The 25,515-nt window shown below is 38.0% G+C and overlaps 1 protein-coding gene across 6 annotated transcripts; it reads right to left on the bottom strand.

Moving 5' to 3' along the window:
- Positions 1-825: 825 nt before the first annotated feature.
- On the bottom strand, positions 826-23,934 carry me2 (malic enzyme 2, NAD(+)-dependent, mitochondrial). 6 transcript variants are annotated; one of them, XM_057831472.1, is made up of 18 exons: positions 23,793-23,931; positions 17,343-18,746; positions 16,871-16,998; positions 16,684-16,792; positions 16,199-16,347; positions 13,048-13,181; positions 12,829-12,978; positions 6,230-6,305; positions 5,984-6,145; positions 5,694-5,907; positions 4,653-4,750; positions 4,466-4,579; positions 4,251-4,362; positions 3,558-3,700; positions 3,128-3,230; positions 2,973-3,043; positions 2,113-2,211; positions 826-1,461 (listed from the first exon to the last, which is right to left on the bottom strand). In XM_057831472.1, the coding sequence occupies exons 5-18, from the start codon at positions 16,313-16,315 to the stop codon at positions 1,297-1,299; spliced, it is 1,758 nt and encodes a 585-aa protein (XP_057687455.1). In that variant the 5' UTR covers positions 16,316-16,347; positions 16,684-16,792; positions 16,871-16,998; positions 17,343-18,746; positions 23,793-23,931; the 3' UTR covers positions 826-1,296. The 6 variants fall into 6 exon arrangements, with proteins under 6 accessions (XP_057687455.1, XP_057687458.1, XP_057687457.1 ...); XM_057831475.1 differs by lacking the exons at positions 17,343-18,746; positions 23,793-23,931 and adding an exon at positions 17,202-17,298; XM_057831474.1 differs by lacking the exons at positions 16,684-16,792; positions 16,871-16,998.
- Between the last annotated feature and the right edge of the window lie 1,581 nt (positions 23,935-25,515).

Genomic DNA, 25,515 nt, shown 5'->3' with positions numbered 1-25,515 from the left:
CTAAAGACATATGACATTACAGGCTGCATCGCGGATAAAACGCTAGAAAACGTGACAACTTGATGTTCAAAGTTTAGCAGTCATTTAGCATAGCAGATGATTACAATATATATATTTAAAAAAAAAGTGTTGATCCTGCAATTTAATAATGTCCTCAACATCAAGTTGATATCAAAGTAGTACTTAGGCCACGAGGTTTCTGAGTATCCAGTGTGTGAGGTCACAATGACTAAATTATGCAGCAAAATGGAGGAATACAAAATGATGCCTTTAGTGTGCAAAATATCTGAGCACATACTACAGTAAATTAGAAAAATAGACCTACAAAACAGGTCATATTTCATTGTCTTTTTCTCACATGATGATTTAGCAAAAATTACTAAAATCTGCAAAGTACAGAAAATATATTACCACATTGGTATTTTGCATGAATAAGCAACAGTTAAAAACTATTTCATTTAGCATGACACAAAGTACAAATGGTTTTATGAGTGCAAGTGGTATGAACAGTGTACTCAAAGCAAAAGATTTTATCCCCAGTAGAATGTTGAATTGTGTACTTTCAAATGTGAATGAATAATAATTTTGTTTGCTGGCAGCTCAGTAACACAAACACACGGTTTGAACAACTTGTATTAAATGGAAACGTTAATACGTTAAAGAGTACGGTAATACTGTTGTAAAAATTATAGCATCTTTTTTTTATTTTGTCTTGGATGTTGTTTTAACTGCTTGATGCATCTACTTTTATCTTAGGAGTGTTTTTTGGGGGGGAAATAAATACTATTGGGAGTATCTAAAAAGGGTCCAACACATAGGGATAAGTGTTAAATGTCTATTACAAAAAAAAAAAAAAAACTACATTTTGTTGTACTCAGAAAATGGTCAAGGATGAAATTACAAATTTTAAACCAGTGTGACACTTTCAATCCCAAATAATAATACCCCCAGCCCCATCCTGTTTGGGGTCTTTGAACTGCCTTCCAACAATGACTTAACCTGCTCAAAATATGTGTATACTGCTTTCTTTGAATGTCAACTATCTATTTGCCCTGCTTGTATCTAAATGATTTTAGTGCTTCAACTATAATTTTCAGCTGCCCTTTTTCACCACTAGAGGATGCAATTGTTAAAGGTATTAATCAGTGAGGCAAGAAAGAACAGTGACAATTCCAAACTAAATGCCCATGCTGTCACAAGACAGCTGAAATGTAACATAATACATGTTCAGTTGTTCTTTATGGTGTGGATATAAGGAATGGAGTGGGATCGTAACTTAAGAAGGAGTGAGTGTGTCTAGTTACTAGGCTTGGGGCTGAAGTTGACCCCAGGCCAGTCATAGGTGTCCGGCAAGAAGGAGTCGTAGTTTGTGTTCCACACTGTTGCATGCACAAAAGCATTCTTGTCCACCGGCTCCGGGTAGCGAAAGGCCATGCCTTTGGCATACACGTACTCCACCACCTGCTTGAACAGATACACAGTAGAGAGAACGAGCATACCGGTTTAAGTGAGGGTGGGGAAAATATTACACTTTGCAAATTAAGTTGTTCTACAATGAAACAAGCTTATACAAAACACAATATGAAAACTGTATGATAGGAATTTTGTAATTTTATGAGAAAAAACAACACATTTATATTAATCATCATTCTATCGCTGGCAGCCCCTCCCAGTCAAAACCGCATCAGTTAGATTTGTGATTGGATGAACAAGTAGAGGTTAGGTACAAAGCCAGTGAGCGTTTGTAGGTGAATCTTTCACATTGTCTCGGTTAAATAGATGTACAATATGCAGTGTGCAAATGTACAAAAATACTTTACAGTTGATTTGCATGGTATAATTGACACACAAGTTTTGTTTTTTGGCGGGATATTTTACCAAAAATTGACTGGTAGCTTTGTAGTCTGAGCCCCACTCTGCTATTGTGGAGGTCTGGGTTCAATTCCTGCTTGTGGGTTGAGTCAGAAAAAAAAAAAAAAAAAAAAACTAATTGTGTGCCGAAGATATCATGCAAAATGTTCTGTTTCACTGTGCTAACCCCTGAGGGTAAAAACTGAAAGGCGTAGAAAGATGTTACAGAATATTGGGCATGTTTTTGTTTATTTGTCTTGCCTTGACAGCCATCTGGAGAGAAACTTCTCTGATGTTGGATAAAGGTGGGTATAGTCGACCTTCTTCCAGTTCTTTATCAGTCAGCTGCTCTGCCAGCGTCTGCCAAAACAACAGTCCAACTTACTGCATGTGAACAAGTGGATGGCTATTCAGCTTATTTGTATTAGACGAAAAAAATGTAGCAACACAAATTGTGAACTCCATTCTCAAGTTGTTACCAATTTCATGTTTGACTTAAGGAAGTAGGAAGATGGGCGACACAGTAAAACAAAAATTTCTGTAATGTTACCAGACCAATGTCAAAATTCCTTAAATGTGACAATGGCCTGGTATTTTGAGCGAAAAATATGGTAAAACTAAGGGGAAAATATACAAATTGGACTCCAAAAAATTTGGAACACGATACAAATTGTGAATAAAAACTGAATGCAATGATGTGGGAGTGCCAAATGTCAGTATTTTATTCAGAATAGAACATATGTAATGTGAGCGGGAAAAAGTTTAAACTGAGAAAATGTTTTAATGTTTTAAGGGAAGATATGTTTTCTGAAATCTGGTTCGTAGATGAATAATATAATTATAAATTCAAAATTTTGTAAAAAAATAGAGCAGTTTTATTGAATCCACATGTATATTTTTCTTTGAGGATCTTTCAAGTTGCATTAATAACAAAAATAAACTGTTGGAATATTTTAAGTCATGGAGTAAACGGCTGAGGTTTTCCATGTTATGTCAATAGACATACTGTACATACAGTAAACACAAGATAGTGGTGGTGGCTTGATGGAAACATGATGCCAGTTAGCATTGAGAACATACAGTGCAGATCAGTTTTTTTTTTCTCCACAGTTATAACAGACCTTGGCAGCCTCCAAGAACACTGTATCACTGATGTGACGCACCCCGCTCAGGATGACAGCCAGAGCCACACCTGTCACACAAAAAGCAACACGAGTCTACTCGATGATTTCTACTGCTTATGAACAATAAAGAACATTTAGTTGGTGTTGCTCACCTGGAAAGATGTAAGCATTGTTGCCTTGACCGGGAGTGAAAACTCGTCCATCACTCAGAGTCACAGGATCAAAAGGACTACCACTGGCAAAGAGACATCTACCCTGTTGGTATGTGAAGTGTTGTTAGACAGCCAATAAATCCACATACCTGTACATTGAACCCATGCAATAGGTAAGAAATTGGTGCCAACACAAAAAGTTTTATAATTGCCTACAAATGCCAATAGATGATACCAAAAAAAAAAAAAAAAAAATCATATTAGACAAATGTATAGTTTTAGTGGGAAAACAGCCATTAGGTCAAATCTGCCCCCCCCCCCCCCCCCAAAAAAAATCCGCAAATATGCAAATTTGAGAAGGCTAAAGTGCACATATCTGGGTGTTCACCGTAGTGTTCCTATAACATTTGTAAAATAATAAGTTGTATACATCTGTAAATGTGTAGGCATCCTCAGCGGTACACTCTGCTTTGGTAGTAGGGTTGCTAAGGGCGAAGATAATGGGGCGCTCATTTATAGCGCCCATGGCCTTGATGACATCATGGGTGAATAGTCGACCAGCTCCCGCCACACCTGCCATTGAGAGAAAAAAAATGTTCAAAATTAATATGAAAACCTTTATCTCCTTTATGTTAAAATACATAAAATCCGAAAAGTAATATAAAAAGTAAGGACATTTTGACAAGTCATTACGAATAGATCATGAGAAAAAAAAATATGTTAGCATGTGCATGAAATTGGTATTAAAAGAAAATGCAATAAAATTAGGGAGGAAGAGTTTTGAGAATGAAGTTGGAACACAGGCCAAAATGTTTTTGTTTTGTTATGATTTTTTTTTTAAATTAACATTAACAATTAACATTAAGTGTAAATATTCATAACAAGAGCAGAAACACCATCAGGTGAGGGGGAAAAAAGCATATAGAGAAAATTATCAGTCAAGTCAGAACGTAAACGAATCCAAATGTAAAAGTCTCACATCAAAAACGACTGTATGTCATGACACCAACCAGACTGTATATCCATAACCAAAAATTATCAGGAATTATTCATTTCACGATACTTCAGAGTTTTGTAGATCTCAATTAATTTGTTTTACGAGTCACAGTTGACATGTTCTTACCAATAATAGCTGTTGGTTTAATAGTATTGACAGCATCCAGAAAGCTGTGAACGTCACCAGGACTGTCGTGAACGAACACTTCCTGGTTAGCGTCCGTTGCCTGCAACCTTCCCTGAAGATACAAACAGTGCAGCCAATCGATGACAACAACTTCTCTGAGGCAGACAGGAAGGAACACAGACATCTTGTGCGCATCCATTTAGCCTTCTACTGACCTTAACGAGTAAGCCATCTTTGTCAAACATCCAGATTTTTTTCCTAGCGTCCGCCTGCGACATGCCCGACTCCATCATGGCCATGACAATCAGGTTTGCAATGCCCAGAGCAGCCTATGGACCCGGCAAAATTACAGAATTAAATTTAATTTTCACAAAACAAATGACAGGGCAGCATTCAGTTTACCTCTCCGGCTCCGAGGAAAAGCACTTGGTGTTCCGTGATGGGCTTTCCAGTGGCCCTCTGAGCCGCGAGCAGACCAGCAAGGGCCACAGCTGCTGTGCCTACAATGAGAAAAAGGCAGAAAATTATATAAATTAAGCTATAACTGAGGAATATATACAGACAGTATGTTTCCTTGTGGTCCAAGGGTCTTTATTTACACGGCAGTATTTGAAAGATTTTTAATTTGTTAAAGCTCATAACATTCAGGACATAAAGAAGTGTTTAAAAAAAAACTCTAGTAACAGATACCACTAAATAAAAGGATTTATATTATATACTTATATACTGTATGTATCAAATTAGAAAGTCTTTCGAGACTGAGAACATTGTAGTATGAGTGATGCACCAGTTCATTTTTTCGTTATGACTTTCTCATTCGTTCTGAGGTGCATTTATAAGGGGTAAGTCCTTCATATGTATAAGTAGTTTTTGTTTTTTAGAAATGTATTTGTGTGTGTTTTTTTTTTTTAAACAAATAATGGAATTGCTCCACATAAAATAGCACTTTTCTTTTTCAACTCCATCATTAATTTCAATTTTTACGCACCACGACAAATGTGCAAGTACTGTACGGAACTGTAGTTTTGTTACTCTATATCTGTCTTCTAATTGTTTTAGTATCACGATAGATCAGTTTTCAGAAATTATATGATATTACTATTTCATTATTTAGATTAATAAATCCAAGCTTCTTTTGCAACTCTGAAACCCCACAGTAAACTTAAGCTTTACAGATGTCAAGTCTTTTCTGAAGGCTGCCTGTGCAGTCATACTCAAAGTTACACTATAATGCCCTATGTGACGGTTACAGTATAGGTAAAGTAAGTACACGCTATGTGAGTAAATACATCATGAAGGCACATTTTTCTTCCTGAAGGGGGGGAAAATGTAAACTTTATTTAATATCACTTTATTATTCAGCGAGCAACGCCACTCACAATTAAAAAGCGGACGGTGTCTTTTAGAGTGTAGAAGACAATTTAAGGGATTAAAGTACTCAACCTTGAATATCGTCGTTAAAGGTGCAGTACTTCTCCCTGTACTTCCTGAGAAAACGGAAAGCGTTGTGGTTCCCAAAATCCTCAAACTGGATAAGTGTGTCCTGCCCATATTTGTCCACCACGGCCTCCATGAATTCGTCAATGAGATCATCATAAGCCTGCGAGCGATCCCTCCTCTGGTAAAGGCCCATATAGAGCGGATCTTTGAGTAGAGTCTGATTGACAGGTGAGAAGAGACATGTATCGAATGATGGTATTTTACGGCTTCGGATTTCACAGCGCTCTTCCCACCTCGTTGTCTGTGCCGACGTCAATTACGACAGGGAGGCACTTCTCAGGCCTGATGCCAGCGCAAGCCGTGTACAGGCAGAGTTTGCCAACAGGGATCCCCATGCCATAAACACCTAGGTCGCCGAGGCCTAAAATACGCTCTCCATCAGTCACCACGACTGCCTACAAGAAGGAAGCTTAAGTTAATATGAAGTAAAATTTCCATTTATTCGAGACTTCTTATAAATTCAAAGAGAGAAAACTCACAGCCACATTTGTTTCTGGCCAGTTGTCCAAGATGGAGCGAATGTGTCCTTTATCCAGAATGGAGATAAACAAGCCCCTAGTGAAAAAAAATAATAGGACTTCTATTACAGTGTTATTTTTGGGAGTGTATATAACAAAAGGTTGGCAGTAACAGATTTTTGTGCTCAAGGGCCATATTTTCCGCACAAAACTTAGATTTTAGTCCAGTGCAACTACCATAATTTTAAGTCGCTACTCTTTTCTCTCCATTTGAACCCTGAGGCTTAATAACAATGTGGCTAATTTGTGGATTTTTTTAGGACAAATTAGCTTTTCTGGTTAAAAATATATTTTTTTAAAAAAAGGGTTTACTTCCATTTAATTTCGCTCCACGGTCATAATGTTGTTGTCACTTGGGATGCGTTCATAGCGCTGTTGTTTTCGTCAACAATGACCAATTTTTTTCATGACGACGACGAGACGATAACGAGCTAAAAATTGGTTTTGGGAGACTAAAACATAACGAGACGAATGCCAGTTTTCATCTGACGAGACGAGAACAAGACAAAAATGGGCAATAGTTTCTGTCACATGTTCACAATGTGCGGCATTTTATGTTTAGTTAGCCTACATCATAGCAGTGTCTGGTTGTGTCACTCATGACGTGCTGCACCTCCCGCTCCGATTCACCAGTGTGTCCTCTCCAGTCGCCATGCAGGCTAGCACACACGCATACAAAGTTACAAAGATTATTTTTCTTATCTTGGCCAGAGAGAATATGCAATGTTGCTTTATCCTCTGTACTGAGTGATCGTCACACAAAAATATATCTTATAGCGTCAGCATAGCATTCGAGTTAGCATTAGGCTAATGCTTAGGCTAATGCTAACAGCGAGCGTCCTTTTTTTTTATTTATTTATTTTTTATTTATATTTTTTATTACATAAAGTTCATGTCGCCCAGGTGGGTATAATTAATTAAAAATAATGTACTGTTTTCCTGCTGAGTGTGTATTATCACCAAGTTGGTGTTGTCCTTGTAGACGCTGCAATATGTGCTCGTCTGTCAATGTCAAAACCTTTATTTATTTATTTCGGGAGATTGTCTTTTTTTCTTATTTAAATTTTAAAGAGAAAAACATTTTTAGTAAACAACGACTAAAAGTAGACGAAATTAGTGTTTTCGTTAAAAAAAAACGTTTTTGAGACGTTTCGTCATTTTGAGATGACTAAAATATTGCCAATGTTCCCTCCAATTTTTCATGTGTCCGAGGAGACACACAAGCTCCCTGAGAGCATTGAGGACCACTGTGAGCAACATCAGATGTGTATGCGGTGGCCACGCATCAGTATCAGGCCTGTTCAAAATCTTGGACCTTAGCAAGATGCATGGCTTATTAAAAGAATTACATCAGCAATTTTCATTAGTTTAATTTTAATATAATTGATTTGGCCCACTTAAAATGAAAAACACAAAAATCTTGTGGTACATGAGATGTGTATTATTTATTTGTAAGAGTCCTGCTTTAACCATAGGATACGGACACTCAAGATGCCTTTTCTCTGTATCTAAGTAGCTGTACATGACAGGCTTAAAAAACATATGAAGAAAAAGAAAAAAATCTCAATCAGTTTCACCGCTTGTTATTCTAGTTGCACATACGCCAACGGCAATTATATCTTAAAGAACCGCATTTGTGTGGTGTAGTATCGCTGCCCGTTTCTTTCGCCATAAGGGTTTAGCATTTGTGTCTCTTAACCCTTCATTGCCAAATGTATCACATTTGATACACCTAAAATTTCATGATTCTGAGAGTAATTCAGGATTTTGACATTTCTTTTTGAAAAAAAAAACGATGGATGCAAGTCAACACATGCATCTGCAGGTTCCATGAGAAAAAAAAAACAGGATTTAGAAAGGGTTATAGATATTAGAGCGCTTATTACTAGGGCTGTCAAACGATTAAAATTTTTAATCGAGTTAATCACAGCTTAAAAATTAATTAATAGAAATTAATCAAAATTTAAACCATCTCTAAAATATGCCATATTTTTCTGTAAATTATTGTAGGAATGGAAAGATAAGAAAAGACAGATGTATACGTTCAACATAGTGTACATAAGTACTGTATTTGTTTATTATAACCAGGGGTGCACATAATTTTTTTGCCCAGGTTCTCAGAGGAGGACCTAGAGATGTGACTTGGTCCTCACTGAGCTTGAGAGCCGACCCGCCCGATGCGATAAATTTATGACAAGCTTCATTTAGAGCCAATTAACTTTAATTAATTATATTAACAATTAATGCTTGATTAAAATCAACTGGCACAACAAAATTGCCATTACTTTGAAGTGAAATGTAAAGAAATAAAAAGCACCTATTCAAAATAAAGGGCATTATGCGGCTCCCACATTAACTCCAAGCCTTTTTAAAAGTGGGATGTCCTCCTCATAAGACCTCATTGAACGTGCATGTTTAGCTTTGTAAAATGCGAGCAAAAACACGTTTGTCAGTGCATTTCGCTGTTCATTACCTTTATTCCGCCACTTGTCCATAGGGCGAGTGGGGTCCTGTTTGACATCGATATTTTGCGTAATTGCCACATGCGCTCTGTTTTTTCAAGCTTTTCAAAGTTTGGATGGCTGAAATTCTTTGACCCAACATAAAATGCGCTGCTCTTATCGGCGACATTGGGATTCTCACGGCACATTTTGTACCGCATTTCCGTGCGAGCATCATTTGCTTCTAGCCATGGTACATCCTGTAGCCACTTTTCAGCAAAAGTCCTTTTTTTCGGTAGCTCCGGTGACGTCTCTGTCGTCTGTCTTTTGACGGGGGTGGGGGAACACGGAAGTAATTACTCAGTGTGGCCTTCCTCTTCGACATTTTGAGAAGTTATTTTCTCGTGTCCGCTGCAAATACAGTGGTCAGCCATCGGTACGCAAAAGCGTATCTAAGCCGTTGAGGGCCAGCGCGTTTGTCTACGTCCAGTACGCATGCGCGCATGCGGACCACTTATGTGCACCCCTGATTATAACAATAAATCCACAAGATGGCATTAACATTGTAAAGATTCTTTTTGTGAAAGGGATCCACGGATAGAAAGACTTGCAATACTGAAAAGATAAATGTGAGTACAAGTTATAGTAATTTTGATAGTTTGTATATTGTCACTAAATATTGCCATCTAGTGTATTTGTTGAGCTAAACGAAATGTTTGAATTGAGTTTGACCAAAGTCTGAGTATTATTTTGCATAGCTATTTTGATTGGGAATGCCAGTTGTCTTTGCATTAAGCGCTTTTCTTTTTGTGAACATTTTTTTTTTTTTTTTTTTTTAAGAGATGCGTGATTAATTTTTTAAAAATCCATTACCGCCCGTTAACGCGATAATTTTGACAGCCCTACTTATTACACATATTCATTTGACATTTCTTTTTACAAATTTGAAAAAGAAAAGGTTTCATTAAGACCTTATTTTTCAAATTTTGGGATTCTCTGATAATTGCTTCATGTTGCAGGTCTTTAAGGGTTAACTCCGCTGCATTGTTGTTCGCTAGCGAACCTGCACGGCGCGTATGTGCAGGGTACATATGCGCAACACTGTCGCTGCTACGATTGGCTGCGTAGCGTAAGTAAAGTGAACTGTATCGTATTATTGGCTAGACACCTGTTGCTCATTGAGTTATATTGCAAAATGGTATAGAAAAAAATGTGTTGGTCTAATTAACTAGATTACATCAGTTCTAATAGATATCTTAGATATTAATTACTCAGGCATGAAAATGGGTCAGGGGTTAAAAAGGTGAGTAGGGTGTGGAGGAAATATGTTCCGGCGCTCTGCCAAAACGTCCTCCGTCGGCGAAAACAATTGTGGTGTAGTAACCCACCAATGGAAGTCTCGCGTTGTTGTATCGAACGCACCAATAGGAGTGTCGCACTGACACATCACTGCGGTCCTGACAGTGGTCCTAGTGACGCTACAATACGTTTCTGTTGAATTTTATTTTGTGCGCTGCCATAGCTGCATAGATTTTCTTATGCACTTAGTATGTGCTAGCAGTGCGAGATTGCGCACGTGCGCAGCTTAGAGGGAACATTGAATTTGACTAATAAGTATTATCGTCCAATGGACTAAGAGCAAGACGAAAATTAAAAGGGCTGCCAAAAACAACACTGGTTCATAGTCTCTAACAACTAGCATTATTGTTCCATTACAACTTGAGTTCTCATGTGCTCCAATGCAAATCATGCATCCTTAGCTTTGTTTAACTCAAGTTTGTGAGAAGGCCAACTGTTTTTCCCATGTAAATACCAACCTGTTGTCAAGAGTAGACCTTTCGTGCCACTACAGAAGAACCATTTAAGTTGAACCGTGGATTGTTAGACATCTCGGTAGCATAGATGCTTGGACATCTGATGTCAATTTGGTTAATAAATATACAGTACTTTTGATCAATCAAATGTTTCTGCGTAACATCTCCCGGTGTAAATATCCCATATTAAGACATAGACACATGTGGTTAATAGTCAGGTGTGGCGTATATACAGATGTTTTATTTTTATTTTAGGTAATTCGGATCGTGTCGTTTATAGACTACAGTAGGAGTGGGAACCTCTTGTTACCTCACATTATGATACGATTTGCGATGCAAAGCTCACGATAACGATGATCTGACGAAATGGCGATTCAACGCTTATCGATACATTGGTCAGGAAATCATTCTACGATATTCTACAAACAACTAATAAACAGAAAAACAAGCTTCTGCTGTGAACTGGAATGAGTTTATCACTAGTAGACGTCCAATCCATTTGAACTGGGAGGGTGGCAGCGAATGAACGAATCCCACTTCAAACGGATTGAACGTCTATGGCCATCACTGGCAGCCAATGCCAGGCAATGAGGTAATTTTGGGCCATTTAAGGTCATTTACCTGTTGATTTTCAGTTACTTCCTGTTAATTTTGGGGTATTTTATGGGTGACTTGCTGTTTATTTTGCGTTACAGAACAGGAAGTGACCTGGGATTCACCCAAAGGAATAGACAGTGACTCAAGTTCAACAGGAAATGACCTGTAAATGCCCTAAAATGAAAGGCAAGTGACCTGTAAATGCCCCGAAAATCGGACCGAATGACTATGAATGCTCTGGTTTCAGTCTAAATGGATTGGGCGTCGAGCACAGTCAATGGCAGCCTTTTGTTTTTTGTTTTGTTTTGTTTTTTTAATTGAAACCTTTTTAAAACGACATCTCTATTCTTGACAGAAGCATATCGATAACCTTTTGGGATACAATGTATCACGATATATCACCATTTCGATATTTTGTCACACCCCTAATGGTAATTATAAAGTTTAATATTTTTTCCCTACAACTACTGCTGCCGTAGCAGCTACTACAACAACACAACCGGGAAAGGATGTTCTTCAGTGGGTTTCTTATCAACGAAGTGATAAGAACAAACATGTAATCTTTGCAATCTCTTTGCCTTTAAGTTTAGAGAAGCATCCACAGTGGCGCTTTCTAGCTGTACGGTGATAAAACCGTTCCCTATCAAACCATATACTAGTATATATTGGTGCTGCAACGATTAATCAATTAACTCGAGTATTCGATTAGAAAAAAAGATTCGAATTAAATTTTGCTGCTTCGAGTATTCGTTTAATTAAAGTGGCGTTGTAATGGTTCATTTTGAAAGTGTTTTCATTTAGTTTTATTGATTTGGATGGATACACTGCCCTCTAGTCTACTTCATTTCACTTAGCTGAATCCAGCTGCTCCCTGTTAAGAACAACATAAGCCAAGTGTTGTTCATTCGCAGCCATCCCTCCCACTTCAAACGGATTGAACGTCTATGGCCGTCAGTGGCAGTCAATGCCAGGCAATGAGTAATTTTGGGCCATTTAAGGTCATTTACCTGTTGATTTTCAGTTACTTCCTGTTGATTTTGGGATACTTTATGGGTCACTTCCTGTTTATTTTGAGTTACAGAACAGGAAGTTTATTTTGAGTTACAGAACAGGAAGTGACCTGGGAATCACCCAAATGATTAGAACAGTGACTCAAAACTCAACAGGAAATGACCTGCAAATGAACAGCAAGTGACCTGTAAATGCCCCGAAAATCAGACAAAATAATTGTGAATGCTCTGGTTTCGAATGAACGAAATTAAATGGTCTAAATGGATTGGGTGTCAAGGACCGTCAATGGCAGCCTTACAGTTACCTGAGACACCATCATGGTGGAAGATTTTGGTAGCAACTTGTTGGGTGCTTTTTTTTTTTTTAAACATTGACACCTTTTTAAAACGATATCTCAATTCTTGGCAGGAGCATATCGATAACCTATTGGGATACAAAGTATCACGATTCTTTACCATTTCGATATTTTGTCACACCCCTAGTCTACAGTCCTGGAATTATAGTAATTATGTTTTTTTTTTTGTCATGATGCATTTTTTTGTCTTATGTATATGTCCGGAAAATACTTTACATTTAAATTAAATAATTATACTTAAAAATAGATCAATGCAAATACAACAAATACTACGGATATTTGGGCAGGATTAAACAACGGAATGAAAATGTGAAGACATGTAAACATAAATACATCTCTTACTTGGGTCGTCTAAATATGTGTCCATACTGTGTACAGGCCAGGCCGACGGTAGGTGTGTAGACGATGGGCATCAGCTCCTCGATGTCTCCCATCAGCACCCTGTAGAAGAGCCTCTCGTTTCTTTCCTGGATACCCATTAAGTAGATGTACCTGTACAGTTAAATAGGTCAAGTAGAGTATTTTTTTTTCTGTCCAACAATTGACTCAATACGTTTTTACTTTTCAAGGGGATCTGTCATTTTCTTGAGATTCTTCTGGAAGCGCATTGCCTGGAGGTCTTGTGTTTCTACTTTAGGAGGCAGCAGGCCGTGTAAACCCAATATCTGTCGCTCCTGTAAAGAAAAAGCCATTCCCTGGGGAAACACACAACAATGAACAAAAACGCTCGTCTGGTTTCCCTTAAGAATTACAATTGAACTCCTCTATTCGTCAGGCGAAAAAGGGTGGTTCCACTCCTATGACATCTAATTGCCACATGTGTGAAATGTGTCTCAGTACACTTCATGCTTCTTGCAGAACAGACATGGCATCTGTAAAACTGAAGTTTACGTTGGAGCTTGGAGCCCCTCTGATGACTCCTATGTCTGTACTTTTTGTCCACAAGGTGGCAGAGTACCATTAGATAGAACAACTTTTTCACGCCCGATGGGTGAAGCCAACAGCTGAGTGAAGAGAGCAGAGCAAAGCACTTTTGAAAAAGAGGGGCGTCATTTGCAGAGGGCCAATAAAGGGCACATGGGGATGTGTGAGTGGGGGTGTGGGGCTGCAGCCCCAGTTCGTGTATGTGAGAATGCAGGGGCTTTACACACTAATGTAGAACATCCGAGACTCCTTATGTTTGGACATATACAGGGGGAGGGGATCAGTAAAACGCAAAGTCATGCTGATAGAACAATTTTCCAGACTAGTTTAAGTCAATAACATGGTGAAACTACATCAGGTCTAATTTTAACATGAGCATATACAACATTGTTGCCAGTGATTACTAAGACCTGATCACAGTTGGGGAGGGACCTGTTTACATCTGAGTTTGGAATGTCTATTTCCAGCACGACAACATTTCTTCTGTTCGGGTCTAAGTAGGGCATAACCAGGGGGGAGACCAAGCTTCATTCATAATATGTATTATAGCTGTATTATGGAAGGCCATTTTGTAAACCAACTCCAACATTGAACAATGTGAAACTGAAGTGCAAAGAATAAATGAAAACTAACAACACTGCACAAGATTGGAAATCGTGATCTGAAGTAATGCTTACGACACATTGTTCTGAAGGAAGTTACCGTTGCAGGAAATCATGAAGAACATTGTGTAGTTTGAGTGAGATAATCTGATTGATGTCTGAACTCGCATAATGTGATATGCTGAATCCCAAGAATGGCTTCACTCATACAAATGAGAAAGGTAGCGAGGAGTGAGACGTCTGAGTGGATTTATTTAATACAAATGATATGTACAGTGGGGAGAACAAGTATTTGATACACTGCCAATGGTTTTTCCCATTGACTGTGTATCAAATACTTGTTCTCCCCACTGTATGTCTGGAAGGATGGCAAGAAAGAAACCAACTTTCCCCTTGGAGATGAAAATAACACAATTTAGGGGGTAACAATTAAAAATGCTCCAAATTACAAAATGTACTAAAATATGTAAACCTTTTCCGACTCAACATACATATGAATCCCTTAATTAAATTTGTATATTTAAATCATTTTTTCTGTACTGTTAAGGCTCAACATGACAGACACCCAGTACTGAGTAAAAAGTCCCACCATTTATTTCTTTAAAATTTATTTTGTGACAAAATGTTTACAGTAATCTGAAGTTACAGATCTTAAAAAGTCACATTGTGTTCATATATTCTTTTAAATAAATAAAAATGAAAAAAGACGACACGTTAGGGAAGAAGTTAGTTACTAGATGCTCCTGTTTTTACAACATGCCAGCAGAACGTAGTAGTCGTAGTAGTAGTAAAGTCACTGGAAGGCGGTTAATTTGACCACACGTAGCAAACAGACTAGGCAAGAGACGTGATAGGCTATGAGCTATTTATGCTCTGTTTACAGTACTACATTTTTCAGAGCACAGCTATTTATGCTCTGTTTACAGTACTACATTTTTCAGAGCACAGCAACTTGTCAAGATGTCTGTACGTGTTGTTAGTAATGTTATCCTTGACATGCGATCGCTTCGACACACGAGCTTTTCGACATCCGACTTTAAATTTAACTCGCCATTTGTTTCTACATCCAACGACATGCTCGAAATACGACGATTAATGACAGCGCCGCAGTTTGTTTTCCGCAAGACGGACGCACAGAGGATTTTTTTGTGCGAGAAATCAACATGGGTTTCAATGGTGTTAGTGCAGGAGGTGAATAAAGAAAAAAGGTGAGGCTTACTATTAATATGAAGATGGAGCTATTAGAAAAATATGAGAGTGGTGTGCTCTTCCATGAACTGGCTCGCCTATACGGCCGCAGAATGTTTACGATCTCGACGGTCCTCCTCTGACCTCCGTTCGCCAGTCTTTATAAGTTAAGGTGACAATTAATTATGGTGGTAACATCACCCAAAAAATCCCCAGCTTCGTCAGGTTTGTAATCATTTATTTCACAACTTGTGCCTACTGTCCGCAGCAGCTGAACATGAAAAGTGAAAGTAAAAAGTCCTCTCTCTCTCCCTGTCAATTCAGCCACACAGTGCGTTCAGGTATAACACGCAAAACACATCCAACCACATTAGAATCCGATTTGTTACATTATTACAGGTTTTATTGTTATTACTACTACTATGATATTATTATTATTCCCATTTTTATTCATAATTCATTTGTTTTTCTCTGTGTAATTGCTATTTGCAATAGTACTAGCAGCATTTATTAAGGATTTAATGTAGGTTTTCGGGCTGTGGAACAAATGAATGGAATTATAATGTATTCTTGTTGGAAAATCCTGCTCGACATACGACCTTTCGACTTACAAACAAGATCCTTGATTGAATTAACTTCCTATGTAGACGGACCACTGTATATTCAATTACAGACAATTATAACCATCACAAACAATATCGTATTTAGGACAGCATCAATTCACTATATGCGGTCCAACTAAGTCCCTTTGTGAATAACCAGGGTCAACAGCAACTATTATAGTCTTAGACATTATATGAATACATATAGCACAATGCTTTCTCACTAAAGGAAAGCTAAGAAGCATCAATCTGGTTTCAACTGGACACCACTATGCAAACCATATTTCACAGTAGTATAGAACATACATACAGGATATGGCGAGTAATTGTTTTTCACTCTGGCGCACAATAACCATACACTAATCATGAGATACATACTGTTTAAAGCACACTTACTTTGTTGGTGCGGGGGTTGAGCATTAATGGCTTCCCCTTCTCTTTTGTGTGTGCCCATCTGCACGTAGACACGTAGGCAGACCTGAAGGGAAAGCTGCTCCTGAGCCGGGACAGCATGGTGGACTCTCGACAGTCTAGCGGCTGGAAGGCTGAGAGGGAAAAGACAGAGACAGGAGGGGGAAGAGTAAGATTACCTCGCAATGAAGAAGTGAAAAAAAAAGAGAAAGAAGTCTATGTGTCATCATGCAAAGCTCATGTGATTCAGCCCAAATATTAAGTTCCTAAAACAGGCATCAGAAGAAAAATAAGGATGCAATGAATGTTATTTTAAATAGGGATGTTTCAATTTATGTAAATTATTGTTATTTTTAGAGACATTAAAATTATGCAAAAATGTTTTAAGAATGTCAATTAGTGATTTTAAAGACCCAAATAAACTATTTGTATGAATTCATTCATGATGCTTTCCTTTAAAACACACTAACAAGAGAATATTCACACAGTCAAGGATTAGAAGTGCTGAGGTCTGTAATCTGTTGACGTCAGTGATTTGATGCGCGTGAAAACGCAGCGGACATAATCCTTATCCCATTGCTGCTCCACATGAAGAAAGAAAGGAAAAGATTACTTGACAGACAGGAAGTTGTGACTGCTTTCTAATATTTTGGTCACCTGATTTAGTGACAATGAGAGTGAGACTGCCAGGAATAGAACTGTCATTTTAAAAGTGGCTGCTGCTGTGCATGGGACTTCAACTTTGTGGAGTCAGTTCGTGGAAAACATGTAAGCAACTTTCAAATCTGGGGAGACACCACGAATAGATATTCCACATCTTTTTAGTGTAAGAACAACAAGAAAAGGGTTAGGGAAGGCGATGATTCATCTCAAGTGGAAGACACTTTTTGAAGAAATAAGGCTTTATAGTGCATTTGGATTAAATAAAAAAGTAACAAACTTGCATAATGTGTAGAAAAGTTCCTTATTAATTAATCTTTTTCCGCACCGTTTATCCTCACAAGGTTCATGGGGGTGCTGGAGCCTTTCGCAGCTGACTATGAACAGTAAGTAGGGTACCCCTTGATCTAGTTGCTTGCCAATCACTGGTCACAATGAGACAAACAACCATATGTGCTTAGATCCATACCTAGGAACAATTTTGAAGAGTTAAATCAGGCTTCCATCCATGTTTTTGGGATGTGGGGGAGAAACCAGAGTACCTACGCAGACACGGGGAGAAATTGCAAACCACAAACAGGAAGGAAGGCTGGAGAATTGAACCCTTGATCTCAGAACTGTGAGGTAGACATGTTTACTACTTAACTACCCTTATTCATTAAATTTTTCAAAATGATTGAATAGTGCAACAGATGTACAAACACAAGGAGGAATTATTATTCAACACTTTGTAATAAATTGCTTACATGCACTATCCAGCCACTATGATACAGTTTTTGACTGTCACTCAGTAGAGCAGATGGCCCTGTCGTTAGTTCAAACTAGTGATGCGCGATAATGCATTTTTCAACCGATTCCGATAAACAATAATTGTCTCCTCCTTCCAGCCAATAACCGATAATGTCAAGCTGATAACTCTATTGAAAAGATATACATACATACAAATTAAAATTCTAAAAAAAGAGAAAATGTTGCTGCGCAAAAATAGAATTTATCGCTACTTTTTCCACATCAAATGTGAGCAAGTAGTAAATTCCAACGTCAAAACAAAGTATATTATTTTAATCTTTATAATGCTTACAAATTAAATACTTAATTGCACAAAAAAAAACCTTTAAGAGGGTTTGGGACGCCGGCGCAGAATTTGACAAAACTGTGTCGGTTGCACACAATTGGAGGCTAAATAAAGTATAGAACTACCGGATTGCATTCTAGGTTGAATTTTTTAAAATTCTTTTTTATCTGTGTGACGTCATAATTGCCATTATAGGCCGATAATTATTGGTAACCGATATTATCATGCATCTTTAGTTCAAACTAATATTGATTGAACCCTTTTCAATGATTGAACTCTTTTCATTTTCAAGCCAGTAAAATGGTTTAGCATGCAGATTTTGGTGTTAATTGTCTGTTGTTGTCTGACGCCATCACCACAGCTCTGCACGCTGTGCTTAGTCATCTGGCACAGAAGCAAAGCTATGCCAGGATGCTGGACAGGTTCCTGGGAATCCAGATCTCAGATGACCGCTCAATGACAGCAAATACTGTATCTCTGTCTGCACTTCCTGCAAGTCCTCAGGAAGAACAAGCTGGTTAGGAAGCTGCTGGCCTTCTACCACTCATCCATTGAGAGCCTGCTAACATACTGCATTTCCACCTGGTACGGGAGCTGCACTGCTGCAGACAGGGAGAGGCTTCAGAAGACAGTCAAGGCAGCGCAGAGGATCATTGGCTGTCCTCTCCCCCTCACTGATGGACATTTACTCCTCCCAGTGCCTCAGCAGAGCTCTAAACATCCTCAAGGACAGCTCACATCCTGGTTTCCAGCTGTTTGATCTGCTTCCCTCTGGGAGACGCTATAGGTGATTAAAAGCTAGAAAAAACAGACTGAGGAACAGTTTCTTTGCTAAAGCCATCTCCACCCTGAACAGCCATACGTAACACCACATTACCCAATGTCCAATATTCATGTACATGCAAAATACTATGTGCAATACTTACCATGTGCAATATTGAATGCCTCACTGTCAACTGCTGCTACTTCACTTCAATTATTTGCACTGCCTGAACATAGGACTACCTCTACACATTTTATATTTATTTAGATATTATACTTTTATTCCTGCAAGTCTACTTGTACTGCACTGTAAAGTGAGATGCTCCACAATTTTATTGTCCAACTGTATAATGACAATAAAGGGCTATTCTATTCTATTCTGTTCTATTTTATTCTATTCTATGACAGGTAAATTCTGGCTGTACTAACCAACACCATTTGGACACCTTATACAGTCCTCTTAGGAAAAATTCTCTTAAGTTAAAGTGCTGATATTTGATAGAACCTTTGAAATGGTGTCACACTAACGGCTCGGAGGCCAAAAAATGCCCCACTAGGGGTTCCGATCCAGCCCACTCAAGTTTTTCTTGCCAGACATATTTTAGGGGCCGTTTACATGGTGACTCTCCAAGAGTACGAAAAATTTCAAATTTGCATTTGCGTCTCCATTTGAACAATGTCGCAATTCTGCATGAAAATATATGTAGTATTCATGCCAGACCCTAGGGGGCAGGGCAGATTTACAGCGCCACAGAGAATGATGCACTTTGACCTCACCAAGCTCCCTCAGCCCGGAAAAAAATATGCCCACCCACTTGAAGCAATGTCATTTTTCTTTTGTTCAAAAAGGCACAAAAATTGAAAAGTTCAACATATTTAATTTAAATATATTATTAAAACAGTAAATTAAAGCCGACATTCCGCCATATTTGCTGTTTTTAATGTTTAGTAGCACCGCTGCGCACGCCCAATGTGACGTGTACGAGTGCTGACGTTACGGCGCGGTGTCGCGCCGCAGGAGCATTTGATATGCATGCCGAGGAAGCCCTTCCTCAACCCCCCGCAATCGGATTCTTCCACTTTGGAAGCAGGATTCAAAATTTTTCGTCTTCGCCGACACCATATGCACGCGAGGCGAATCCGCTACTCAGTCATTGCGTCTTTGTGTCGCAGAGTTGCCATGTAAACTGCCCCTTAGTTCATTCATGCATACAGAATAAACCTGAACGATATATCGTTTAAACATCGCCATCGCGATGTGCGCATGCGCGATAGTCCCATCGCAAGGACGTGCGATAGTTTTTTAATTTTTTTTTCCAATCCACAAACCTTTGTTCTGCTTCATTCGCTCCCACAGCCTCCCTCACCCCCTCTCCCAGCTCTCAGTCACTGCGATACTTGCTTATTAAAGTTAACGATGGCTTTGATCTGGCCAAAGAAGCAGACTTCCCACGGGCAGCAATCTGTCAATCCTCGTTTAACTTGTTAAACTGTTACTGCAAGGAAGGGCGGGCTGGAATGAATGTGTGTGTCTGTGGGGGGGATGTGGAGACGTTCGAGACATATAAAATAAACGGCAGAAGTGATTATGAGGAGTTTGTAATTTCTACATGTCACTCAAAGAGTCACAGCCATGTTAGGTAAACAGAAGCATTTAATAAAGCCATGCATTTTTCTACAACAGTATTCTTGTTTAAAAATGATTCGGTGGGACAGTTATGTTTAAATCTGATCATAATTATTACATTTGAAGTGCTTAAAAAGCATTTATTAAAAAAAAAATTTTAATCATACTTTGGGGAAAAAAGTGAGAAAAAAACATGTCTTATATGTATCTCTTTCCAGTGCTAGATCTGAATAAATACATTGAGCACACACACACACACACACACACACACACAAAAGGGGGGGGGTGTGCGCTACTTGCGCGGTTTTTCACTTATCGTGGCGGGTTCTGGTCCCTATCAACTGCGAAAAACGATGGAATACTGTACACTGTGGTCATGATGAGTCATCCAAAGTCTTTCCAAACAGCTATTCAAGTCATCTAGTAAAAATTTCTTTAAAATTTTTTTTTTTTTTTTTTTTAATATATAATATATCGCAAACCCCAAGAAAATCGCAGCAATAGTTTTTTCCAATATCGTTCAGGCCTAATACAGAATATTATTTTATTATTTTGAAACTCATGCATGTATTTTCAAGTTGCTATGTATCATAAATTAGGATTCTTTGTTACATGGCTTCATGAGGAAATCCATCCATCCATTTTCTCCCGCTTATCCAAAGTCGGTCGCGGGGTAGCAGCTTCAGCAGGGAAGCCCAGGCTTCTGTCTCCCATGCCACTTCATCAAGCTTTTCTTGGGGGATCCCAATGTCCAGGTAAAATTTAGTTTTTGAAATTACTTTCATTAAAAAAATTCAGTGAGTGGGAGTGTAGAAGTACTGTACATGTTGCTGCCCATAAAACAGCCTTGGTGTGTATTGTGTGATGAGTCATTTCCAAGTGGATGTAGATATGCAAATTTCAAATTGTAAATTCCCAGATTATAGGAAGCTATTTTTTTTCCTGCAGCTATGAACCCAGTGTTTTCCAGTCCAGTGTGGCAGATTTATGGAGTTTTACAGACTTATATCTTTTTGTGTAACTATCCCACAATACATAACTATCCCACAATACAACATGAACACTTGTGGCTTATAGTTCAGTGAGGCTTACTGTATACATGCACAAATACTGTTTTCTTGTAAAAATTTGGTGGGTGCAGCCTATAGCCGGGTGCACGTTATAGTTCGAAACGTACAGTATTTCTAGTTTATATATACTGTATGTATATATATATATATTTATTTATTTATTTACTTATTTATTTATAAGGTAGAAGGTAGAACTACAGTGATCCCTTGTTTTTCGCGGTTAATGGGGACCCACATATAAGACATGTTTTGCAGCTGCTTGGTAAGCAAGAAAACCAGCAGGAAGGAGAGGTGGGAGGCTGTATGTGATCGGATTGGGACATCTCTGTAAAATACTGTATTTTAGAGGTGCAACAATTTATCGATTAATCAACATCTAATCGATTAACAAATTAATCGACAACTACTTTGATCACCAATTAATCGTTTAGGACCTTCTTCAACTTAAAATTGTCTAAATTCTTGAAATTATAACATACATATAACTTGTCAGTTGTAAATATCCGATTTCTTCATTATATTTTTGTTAAGTCAAAAGTAGGACATAAATAAAAATCTTTTACTTTGGAAAACAACAATTCACATTTTTTTGCCAATTTTCTGACATCTTAAACTCTAAACTTGCTTCTTAATAAGGCTGCAACAAATCAGTTAAATTCTATTAATAAATTAGTTGCCAATGAATTTTATAATCGGTACAGTTGTAGACTATAAATGAAATAATAAAATAAAGTACTATTTTTGAAGGAAAAATGCATCCATTTTGTCTTCATTGTAACTTAAACCATGCCTAAAACACCTTCAATGTAAATTGTGAAGGTAGTTGAAAAAAGTGACGTTTATCAGATTAATCGATTTTAAAAATAATCTTTAGTTGCAGCCCTACTGCATTTATATATTTTTTTCAAGTGAAAAAAAAAATCAGCGATGGACTGAAGGTGCGAAGTTTGAAGCGTGAGGTAGAGAGGGATCACGGTAATGTCATCTGTAAATTGAACATGTGAATAAAATTTTTAAAAAGACATTAGAATATTGTGAAACTGCACTTATTTTTTACTTTAAAAATTTAGATTTCTTATATGATTTGAAACAGCCTTTGCATCAATTACAATAAGTCTGACTGCTTCCAAAATTGTCTTGAAATTTTTTGCAGTCAAACAGGGGAAAATCTGTTTTGTTATTGATAGACTTAAACCAGTAATATACTGGTCCAGGCCATGTGAAATCAAATTAGAGTAAATCTGGCCCACAGACTAAAATGAGTTTGACACCCCTTATTCACGGTCTGAAGCAGGGAAATACCTGTACTGTGATTTACATTTTTTTTTTGGGGGGGGGGGTGTCATGTTTTAATCAAAACACCCAATGGATCAAGAATTATACACACTTTACAACTATTTCCTGTCTTGCAGAACTTTGCCCACGTTTAAATTTGCCGTCTCATGCAAGTGAGTCACTGGACTCCATATACTACAAGGCCAATGACAAATATGAATTTCATTACCATGTCAACTGGGGTGGAACTTCGGGTTTTTACCCCAAAAATGTTACTACTAAACCAAACTTTTCCCTAACACTTTATACAAAAGTTTTCACTTTCACTTTAACATACAGTTCTTCCTTAAGCCAATTTACTATTTAACTATGAGTTTTGGCACCACCTTGTGGCATATTAAGTTGGCATTTTAGGAGGGTTCAGAAAGAGGACAAAAAGTGGTATTTTGTGAGTTTACATATGTTGGCAACTTATGTACAACCTTTCAGGCTCCTGTATTTAAAAATATATATATATATATATTTATTTATTAATTAGCCGGGCATTTTCACTCTTGACAATGGTCATCATCTCGTGGTATCGTGTCGCCTACATTGAAATATAACCTAATGGCTTGCTTTCATGTCCACAGTTTTATGATGTAAGCGTGAAAAAGCCTATCAAGATCAGTGTCATCTAAAAGGGATCATTCATTCATTCAATGCACGACTAGCTATAAAATACTTTTAAATGACGCCGGTGGCGACTTTAGTGAGACCGTTTCCTCTTTGTTTAATGTGTAACTCCAAAACGGAGAAGGTGTTAAGCCTGTCCTTAAACAGTATATTACTGTACAGCAGAAATTGTCACTCTGCCATTGAAATGGATGAGGCAGCACTAGTAATCGAATTGGCTAGCTTAGCTGCCGGTCACGCGCCGTTTATAAACGCGAAATATGCCATTGGGTTTGACTTGACAGGCGGTGGACCTTTTTAGGAAGGCCGTTTTAAAAATGAATGGCGTAGTGTACACATCTTTGGGGGCTTCGTGATTCGACGCATGCGCACGTCACAGATATTGATATCTCCTCCTTCCTCTCAACTCTTGCCAAGTTTTAAATGACGTCTTACCTGATTTGAAGTACCGCTGTAGTAACTTTAAAGGAGATCACGCCCCGGCATAGTTTCAGTGGCCCGTTCGGCTGCTTCGTCGATGACACCAGTAGCAGACTCCACCGATGCACTGAATAGATTGGCATCCGCAATCGAGAGGAACTTGCGCTATCAGCCAATCAGAAGACGGGATTCTTGCTCGACGTTTACCGTAACTAACAATATGCAAGCGCTATTTAAAATCAAAACAACAAGCACGGGGACGTATTTTAACCATAAACGATGCAGAACAGCTGTCAATGGCATCCAATGAGTTGAATAATAATTATAATTAAACTAATGATTAATAAGCCTTTTTTTTTATTATAATTATTGCAAGCGATAAAATATTGAAATATGAATGTTAGAGACTGTACACTGTACACATTTTGCATTTCATTAAGTCAGGGGTGTCCATACTTTTTGCAAAGGGGGCCAGATTTGGTGTGGTAAAAATGCGGGGGGCTGACCTTGGCTGACGTCCTTTACGTAGAACAATATATTTAAGCAAGTTTTAGCAAGCCATTCTGTGTGTCACATTTGCTTTATTATTTTTATAAATTAATAATTTCAACAATTACGCAACTAGTCTTTGTGGCTTTCTCTTTCGACTCTCGGGGTCTTGCAAAATACTGCTGCTGTGAAATTAAACTAGCTTCAAGTTGCTTCAATTTCTCGCTGCGTATCTTTCCTGTAATCTTGTCGTACATGTCAGCGTGTCTTGTTTGGTCATATCGCCTCACAATGAACTCTTTAAAACAGCGACTGTCTCTTTACAAATGAGGCAGACACAGTTGCGTATTTTAGTGAAAAAATAGTCCAATTTCCACCTATCCTTGAAACGTCTGCCGTCGCAGTCAACTTTCTTTTTTTTTGTTGCTTGTCGCCATTTTAGAAAATTGGAAGTAAAGGGTCACACGGGGTAATGTTGCTTAGAGTGCTGCTGCCTTTTAGTGGGTAAATGTGGAGCAGCATTTAGTGTGTAATATATGCTAGTAGCAGTACTGCTGACCAATTTATTAAGTCTGTGTGCGGGCTAGACGTTACTGATTTTATGACGGAGGCTGGGGACCGGATGAAATTTGACGACGGGCCGCATTCGGGCCCCGGGCCGGACTTTGGACATGTCTGCATTAAGTGATCGGATGAGCTTTAATTTAGTTGACATGAATAAAATCAGCAACAACATTCAGGTTTTTTTTTGTTTTTTTTTTTTTTTTACGTAATGGTTTTTAAATACACATTTTTACTGAAATACATATGGCAGAAAACACAGACAAGACTGAAAAAGCAGTTTCTGCTCTTGCACCCCTTATATATTATAATATATATATATATATAATATAATATATTATGTTTTGTTTAAAAAAAAAAAAAAAAAAACACTGTAAAAAAATTATTTACTCGCATATTTTAAACTTTTAAAGAAATTATGTCACAATGAAAAAAAATGGAGTCTAAATAAGTCACGGACATCTACCTCATAACTATGGCTTAATTTTATTTTTTTTCTTACTGTCGCATTTTCCCCAATATGTTAGATGATAAATAATCGATCCAAACAAAGAAGAAGAAAAAAAAACATTGAAAAGGGTAAATATATTAAAAAGAACATCTCGACCACTCCTTGATGTCTGCGATTTCTGCATCGCGACCCTTGTTATATTACCATGTTTCACCCATAAAATCTCCCAAAAATCCG

Source organism: Corythoichthys intestinalis, chromosome 3 (assembly GCF_030265065.1).
Source record: "Corythoichthys intestinalis isolate RoL2023-P3 chromosome 3, ASM3026506v1, whole genome shotgun sequence".
Lineage (NCBI taxonomy): Eukaryota > Metazoa > Chordata > Actinopteri > Syngnathiformes > Syngnathidae > Corythoichthys > Corythoichthys intestinalis.
Note: the sequence above shows the minus strand (reverse complement) of the source record. Positions and strands in the feature narration are given on the sequence as shown.

What these genes read in the sequence shown, in the direction of transcription:
- me2 (XM_057831471.1), bottom strand. Translation starts at nt 16,315, where the DNA reads ATGCTGTCCCGGCTCAGGAGCAGCTTTCCCTTCAGGTCTGCCTACGTG. An exon ending in CACATATTTAGACGACCCAA is followed by an intron (nt 6,306 to 12,828) that starts GTAAGAGATGTA and finishes TTTTTTCACTAG; the next exon opens with GGGCTTGTTTATCTCCATTC. An exon ending in TTTTCCTCGGAGCCGGAGAG is followed by an intron (nt 4,580 to 4,652) that starts GTAAACTGAATG and finishes CCGGGTCCATAG; the next exon opens with GCTGCTCTGGGCATTGCAAA.